Below are 7,776 nucleotides of genomic sequence, written 5' to 3' on the forward strand. Positions count from 1 at the left end.
TACAGTATAATAGCTGAAGAAAGGAATGGAATGCAATAATGGAATACAGTATAATAGCTGAAGAAAGGAATGGAATGGAATACAGTATAATAGCTGAAGAAAGGAATGGAAAGGAATACAGTATAATAGCTAAAGAAAGGAATGGAATGGAATACAGTATAATAGCTGAAGAAAGGAATGGAATGGAATACAGTATAATAGCTGAAGAAAGGAATGGAATACAATACAGTATAATAGCTAAAGAAAGGAATGGAATGGAATACAGTATAATAGCTGAAGAAAGGAATGGAATACAATACAGTATAATAGCTGAAGAAAGGAATGGAATACAATACAGTATAATAGCTGAAGAAAGGAATGGAATACAATACAGTATAATAGCTGAAGAAAGGAATGGAATGGAATACAGTATAATAGCTGAAGAAAGGAATGGAATGCAATACAGTATAATAGCTAAAGAAAGGAATGGAATGGAATACAGTATAATAGCTGAAGAAAGGAATGGAATACAATACAGTATAATAGCTGAAGAAAGGAATGGAATGGAATACAGTATAATAGCTGAAGAAAGGAATGGAATGGAATACAGTATAATAGCTGAAGAAAGGAATGGAATGGAATACAGTATAATAGCTGAAGAAAGGAATGGAATGGAATACAGTATAATAGCTGAAGAAAGGAATGGAATACAATACAGTATAATAGCTGAAGAAAGGAATGGAATGGAATACAGTATAATAGCTGAAGAAAGGAATGGAATGGAATACAGTAATAATAGCTGAAGAAAGGAATGGAATGGAATACAGTATAATAGCTGAAGAAAGGCTTGTGTGCAGGTGAGAAGTTGTTTGTTTAGGTGCTCTGCACATCGCCCTCAATGCGTATCTTCTCCTTTACTACCACTGGATGATTCTCTGTCTCCTTCCTTTTCAGTTTTACCAGCATTATCTCAGTACTGACTTCATATCGACTGAGACTATGTACGAAACCCATGTTGGGAGAAACTTTTACAAGAATTTGAGCGTGCAGGAATAAAGACGTGAAACTCACACAACAAAATAAGTTTTCAGTAAAAACACATTTAATTGTTTGGTAGCAAAAACAGCACCTCAGGCAACGGTGGGAAGCTTCTTTGGGGTCCAACAGAACACAACAGGGAAGACATGCACTACTATCTAGCATAGCAGACATTTTAGACAGGTTGACCAAGAACACTGGTGCTGCACTGTCAACATTCACACCCACTCTGAGCACCGGTTGTCATGGACAGACCACATTATCATCCATTTCATGCCACTGAACTCAGAGAATGGCCCTCTTTACAGTTATCAGGGTTGCAGAGGTTTGGACAGAATGTTCTACAAGTTGCAACTTCATTTTTTGCTAATTTCCTGCAAGCATTTAGTTTTAGTACAGAATTAGAAAAGGCATAAGACATACAGTATGAACAAGAAAAATATTCTGTGGTCCCCTTAAAATCTTTGGTTGGATTAAAACTGTTTATTGCTTAACAGCCACATTTATATTTGTGCTCATGTAACATTGTTTGCCTTTGACTTTAATTGTTACACTGTAGTGGAATGGTGATCAAGAGAGTAGACAAGAGGGCATTATCCAGCCGCTCAATCATCAACCACTTCGGAGGACTCGGAGACAACTTTTCCGTCCTTGGTCTCGATCATCTTGATGACGACACTCTTCTTGTTCTGGGTGGTGACGTTGGAGGTGCTGCCGCCACCGTAGCCGCTACCGGAGCTGTAGTTGCTGCCACTGTATCCACCGCCGTATCCACTGCCGTAACCACCACCGAAACCACCGCCGAAACCACTGGAGTAGCCACTGCTGTAGGTGCTGTTAGCACTCTCCATAGGGAAGGAGTTGTAGCTTGCTGTAAGGTGACACAGAGAGAGACAGCTGGTGACTACAGGTTGGCTTAACATGAATATCATGGATGTTTTTAAATGCACCACAAAACAGAAGGTGAAAAACACTGGGTTTTATTTTGATAAATGTGTCTGCTAAATGGTGTGAGGAAGGCATGTACTTACAGCTCTGTTTGGAGATGTTGATGGACTGAATACCAGTTGCTATCCTGGTTGTGAAAAGAAGACAAATTGAAAATGTTAGTTTCTGGTAATATACAGTATTTTCATTGCTATATAATACTGTACTTTCAAGCTGACGTGTACTATTTTCATGGTTATATCTCACCTGTCCTCCTCTCCCTCCAGCAGCTTCCTGTAGGTGGCGATCTCAATGTCCAGGGCCAGTTTGACATTCATCAGCTCCTGGTATTCTCTGATCTGCCGGGCCATGTCCTGCTTGGCTCTCTGGAGAGCATCCTCCAGGTCCCTGATGCGGAGCTTGGCGTCCTTCACCGCCATCTCCCCGCGCTCCTCAGCCTCGGCGATCTGGTTCTCCAGGTTGGCACGCTAACACAAGACGAAGACACGGCATGTCATCATTTCTGCTTATAATCAAATGCCTTTGGAAAATAGTATATTCTGTCAACATCACGTGAGTCTACATGCCACAAATCTAACACTTAAGATAAGATTGTACTTTATTAGCACTGAGAGTCTTGGTTGTGTACCTGTCCCTTGACCGAGTCGATCTCAGACTGCAGTCTCTGGATCATGCGGTTCAGATCAGCGATCTCTGTCTTGGTGGATCGCAGGTCATCTCCATATCTGGTGGCAGATGTCTGCATCTCCTCATACTAAACATCCAACAGGAAGAAAGAAGAGGGTTCGTTAGTGATTCATGGTCGGTGTGGAAAACACGTGACTTTACATCAACCTTTTCAGTGTACTGAAAGGCTATTAGCAGCCCTGAACATAGATGCCAAAGGGAGAAACCATGTTTATCTACTATAGAGGAGCCCATTACTATACCTTGCTCTTGTACCATGTCTCGGCCTCAGCCCGGCTCTTGTTGGCGATGTCCTCATACTGGGCACGTACTTCAGCCACAATGGAGTCCATGTCCAGGTTACGGCTGTTGTCCATCTCAACCACCACTGAGGTGTCCTTGATCTGGCCCTGCAGCTCACGCAGCTCCTGGAGAGAGAGAAGGAGAGAGAGAGAGAGAGAGAGAGAGAGAGAGAGAGAGAGAGAGAGAGAGAGAGAGAGAGAGAGAGAGAGAGAGAGAGAGAGAGAGAGAGAGAGAGAGAGAGAGAGAGAGAGAGAGAGAGAGAGAGAGAGAGAGAGAGAGAGAGAGACCATCAAACACTTGGCCTATTACAGACAAGACTTTCAGACTTCAGTCTACCCCAGAGATGAAAAACCAACCAGATTGATTCTAGCAGTTTGACTTCAAAGTCAAGATGCCTAACAGATGTCAGTAAAACTGCAGATCCAGCATGAGAGAGAGACCCATTCCAGTGTATACAACATACAACACCATATGCCATAGCTCAATAACTAAATAAATAAAAGAAAAAAACAAATCCAGGCGATTGTTGGAAGCTGCCAATAACACATCTGGTTATAATGAATGAGTGTCTAATTAAGGACTGAAGAGTCAAAAATATCATAGTAATTAAGAACTGAAGAGTCAATAATATCATCCTAAATAAGATCCGAAGAGTCAATAATAATTGACTAGCAGATTAGGTAGATATATGGAGTCAGATACATTATATAAGGTTATGGCTTGAGGTATTTGTTTTGAACTCAACTGTTATGGAGTAATGTAAACAGGAAGTAGCTAAGTGATGAGCTCAGTGCCATACCTCCTCATAGATCTGCCTCAGGAAGTTGATTTCATCTGTTAGGCTCTCCAACTTAGCCTCCAACTCAACCTTGTTCATGTAGGCCTCGTCCACATCCTGAGAGGAACATCCACAATCCATACGTTAACAAGTTGACAAGATGACAACAAAACAAAGCCAGAAAAACTGACGGGATAAAAACTTAAGTAGCTAAACCTTCTTGATCAGCACAAAGTCGTTTTCACACTCGGTGCGCTTGTTGATCTCATCTTCATACCTGGGGAGAAGATTGTGAGCAATGTTAGCTTTTAGTTCAGATATGAATATATTTGACATTTGATTTAATATATTTCAATGTCATAATTGTAACTATTTATTATTACGGTATAGTAATAGAGTTAATATACCGTTTTCACACTAGGGGGCATGAATGCTGCGTTCACAACAACTATGCCTCTGGGAATCGTTTTCTACTCTGCACACTTCAATCTGGGCGGAGATTGTGAGGTGTTTCTTTATTTTGTGCAATTTCCCCCTGAGGACACAGACTGCTAATGTGCTCATATCATTTGTCAGGACTGACAGATTGGTGCACTGGTGTGTGTTCCGTTGCCATGATGCAACAATCTGTGTAAGCGAAGCTGAAAGACATCCAGTCATCTAAATGACTTTCACCTCCAGTCAAGTAAAATCTAATGTTTCCTCCAGGACATGCCAGTTCAGTGTAGTAATCACTACGATGTGAAGAGGATGGACTATAGTTGGGTGTTGTCCATCTATAGTACTGAGATTACACAATACTGGTGTGTCCTGTGTTACTGATTAAATCAAAAACTCCCTCTACTAGCAGGCTTTCCCTGATCCTTTACTGCACCCCTCCAATGGTACTATATCCTGGCCAGGCAGAGGCCCAAGCAAAGTCTTTTCTGAAAATGTGGCTGACGACATCTGTTAATTGAAGACAGAGACATGAATAGCGAACTCACTTGTTCTTGAAGTCCTCCACCAGGCCCTGCATGTTGTGCAGGTCAGCCTCAAGCTTCATCTTGTCGTTGCCCAGACCGTCCAGCTGTCTGCGCAGGTTGGAGATGTAAGCCTCGAACATGGCGTCGATGTTGGAGCGGGTGGTGGTCTGTCCCTGGAGGAGGTTCCACTTGGTCTCCAGCATCTTGTTCTGCTGTTCCAGGAAGCGTACCTGTGTGTTGTGTAAGAGGGGGTAGATGTTGATTAATTTGATAAGCACATTGATCACCAGTTTATCAAAATATCACAATTTATTGTTCCACTTCTGGACTTTTCTCTGTTCTCCCATTAAAGGGCACCATAAAAGGAACATCGATGGTGGGTTAACATGACTCATCCATGACTATCCTCATGTCATCCTCATGTGAACTTTCTAATCCTCCGATGGAGAAATTAGGGTGTTTATTGTTTAAATTAGTGTTTGGAGCTTGTGGGGACGGATGTTTTGAGGATAGACCTAGCAAACCATTTTTCCAAGGAAAGTATGATGTGCATCCTGACAGGAGGCAGAGGGGGAGATGGAAAGAGCTGGGGATAGAGTTATGTAGACGTCCTTCATGTTTTTCCTGTTTTAAAAGGGCGCGGTCGGGGGGTGTGGCGACCACCCGCCTGAGAGAGAATTGAGAGGAACGTGACAAAGCCAATCCAACCAACTAGAAGGTAAATATTTAACTGCAGTATACAGGTAGGTGTAATGGGGGAGGGGGAGAGGATGTTGGCTCATCAATAATAGGGGGATCAAATAAATAAATAGATGGCTGTCAGTGGACATTGCAACTGACTGAGCCCCTGGAATGATCATAAAATGGCTGCCTCAACTGCAATTAGAGTCAATACTTAGAAATAAGTAGGAAAGGGAATTGTTATCACAAGATTAAAAAGGAGGGGCCATCTGCAAACTATTATCTATTCCCTTTAAAAACATGCAGTGGTAAAACCCCTTTCTGATTCGTTTTGTTCCTTGGTATGTAACCAATCCACTGGTGTTAGCCAGCTGCCCTTTTTAAATATGAACCCAGTGGTGCAGGCTAAAGCATAAGGGACAGATAAGTCAGTAGAGAAGCTATTAAGAAAACGGCCCCCAGGCATCAATTAAACTAAAGCAATATGAAACATTGCTATCACTTTTAAATGTTATGTATTGATGTTTGACCGTGTTCCGATGTTGCCCTCCATGTTTTCGTATAGACTACCCTTTCATTGAATTTCATTCCATTGTTCCAAGACTTGTTAAGAATATAAAAAGTATGTAAACGTAACAATGATGGTGATGATAAAATGGTCCTGTCTGTGTTCCAGGAGTGTGACCTTTTTTGGAGTGTCCAGCAGGGCAGGGGCGGGCCACACCCCTCCGCAGGGGCAGGGCCACACCCTTCCACAGGGGCAGGGCCGCACCCCTCCACAGGGGCAGTCCACACCCCTCCGCAGGGGTAGAGCAGGCAGCCATTCCCAAGGTAAACCAGATCACTAGCTACTCTAACCAGAGACAGACACACCCTTCTGTAGAAACTCTCTACCCCACCCCACCCTGCTGCACTTCTGTTTTCATCATATAAAAGGACAATTACTGCAAAACCATTAGATGTGAATTCTTGAGACCCCATAGAAAACTAGCACAAGCAGTTTGCTTGACTGCGTTCAGTCTCAGACAAGTCAAGGTTTTCTTCCCTTTTCCAAGCTGATGACTTTGCTTGTGCGTGTATTCAACCTAACACACTGTAATAGATCTCCCACGGCGTGTACCAGCATTTCACAACGTGGACTTTTCTATAGATATTCTCCACTGTTCCACGTTCATTACACAACAGACACCTCAGCATTGTAATAGCTAATAGAGATAGATTCATAAAATCCCACAGATTGTCTGTACTCTGTACTTCCCTTTTTCATTCAAAGTCTAAAGTTTTATCGCAGTTTAAGCTCATGGCAAAGTACATTGTCAGAGATATTGATAGACACAGATAGAAATACAGACAGACGGATAGACAGGGACAGGTTACCACTACTGACCTTATCAATGAAGGAGGCGAAGCGGTTGTTGAGACCCTTGATCTGTTCTTTCTCATTGGTGCGGACGATCTGGATGTTGGGGTCGATCTCCAGGTTGAGGGGGGCTAGCAGACTCTTGTTCACCTGGACAGCGGTGATGGGGGCATGAACGCCACCACCCATACCCATACCCATACCCATCCCCATCCCCAGGCCCATGCCACCTCCATAGGCAGAGGAGCTGGAAATGTAGCTGCCGCCTCCACCACCGGCCCCGAACCCACCTCCCATGCCCCTGTTGGCCCCTCCAAAGGAGCTACGGGCGCTGTAGCTCTGGCGAGAGGCCCCCTGGCTGGGTCCAGAGTAGGACATGCTGCTGAAGCTGCGAGGGGCTGCCCCAGAGGAAGAGGACTTGACGGTGTAGCTGGTAGTTTTCCTGACCGACATCCTGGCTGGTCTTGAGCGGTTGGTGAGTAAAGGACACTGAGGGGCGAGACAGAGTGGCAGGCAGGCTTGTCTGGAGTGCTGGGGAAACCCGAGTGGATAGACAGAGAATGAGTTACAGTACTGGTTTTAAGAGCCGTCCCAGTGGGAGGGGCTAAAGGGCTAACTCTCATTGGGCAGGCCTCTGGGTGAAGGGAGAAGAGGGAGGAGTAGTACAGTGTAACAGAATACTTTTCGTTTCTGACCAAATGATTACCTGGCATATGAACCCTGTTTGTAAAAACATGGTGGGGGTAGAGCATAAGGGACCTGTTGGAGTGGACCTGTTGGAGTGCTAAAGCCTGAGGGGAAATATGATAACAGCTGGTTATACAAACTGTCATGTAGTTGAACAGGATCACCTCTCTACATAGCTTTACATAGTCAAATGTGTTCCAAGACAAGGGATTAGAAGCTTGCCAGTAAACCTCATGGAATATAGGTCAAGTACAAAGCAGAACTGTTGATCACTGTGCTGCTCTTTAATTCAGCACCTGATTGCAGACAGGTCCAGTTAGATACTGTACTGAAGGTGTGAAACAGGATGCCTTGCCTACCATGAACGTAAT

At 43.7% G+C, this 7,776-nt stretch overlaps 1 protein-coding gene across 1 annotated transcript; it reads right to left on the reverse strand.

The window, feature by feature from the left end:
- Positions 1 to 1,059: 1,059 nt before the first annotated feature.
- LOC124032338 (keratin, type II cytoskeletal 8-like) lies at positions 1,060 to 7,278 on the reverse strand. Its single transcript, XM_046344659.1, has 9 exons — positions 6,746 to 7,278; positions 4,699 to 4,907; positions 3,929 to 3,989; positions 3,734 to 3,829; positions 2,895 to 3,059; positions 2,594 to 2,719; positions 2,212 to 2,432; positions 2,049 to 2,092; positions 1,060 to 1,888 (listed from the first exon to the last, which is right to left on the reverse strand). Exons 1-9 carry the CDS (start codon positions 7,169 to 7,171, stop codon positions 1,623 to 1,625), a joined length of 1,614 nt encoding a protein of 537 aa, XP_046200615.1. The 5' UTR covers positions 7,172 to 7,278; the 3' UTR covers positions 1,060 to 1,622.
- Positions 7,279 to 7,776: the final 498 nt, after the last annotated feature.

The sequence above is a fragment of the Oncorhynchus gorbuscha genome, linkage group LG03 (genome assembly GCF_021184085.1).
Source record: "Oncorhynchus gorbuscha isolate QuinsamMale2020 ecotype Even-year linkage group LG03, OgorEven_v1.0, whole genome shotgun sequence".
NCBI classification, from domain to species: domain Eukaryota; kingdom Metazoa; phylum Chordata; class Actinopteri; order Salmoniformes; family Salmonidae; genus Oncorhynchus; species Oncorhynchus gorbuscha.

Coding starts and splice junctions, on each gene's coding strand:
- LOC124032338 (XM_046344659.1), bottom strand. CDS start 7,171: ATGTCGGTCAGGAAAACTACCAGCTACACCGTCAAGTCCTCTTCCTCT. Junction 2,720..2,894: donor AGACATGGTACAAGAGCAAG/GTATAGTAATGG, acceptor TTGGATGTTTAG/TATGAGGAGATGCAGACATC. Junction 2,433..2,593: donor TCGACTCGGTCAAGGGACAG/GTACACAACCAA, acceptor GTCTTGTGTTAG/CGTGCCAACCTGGAGAACCA.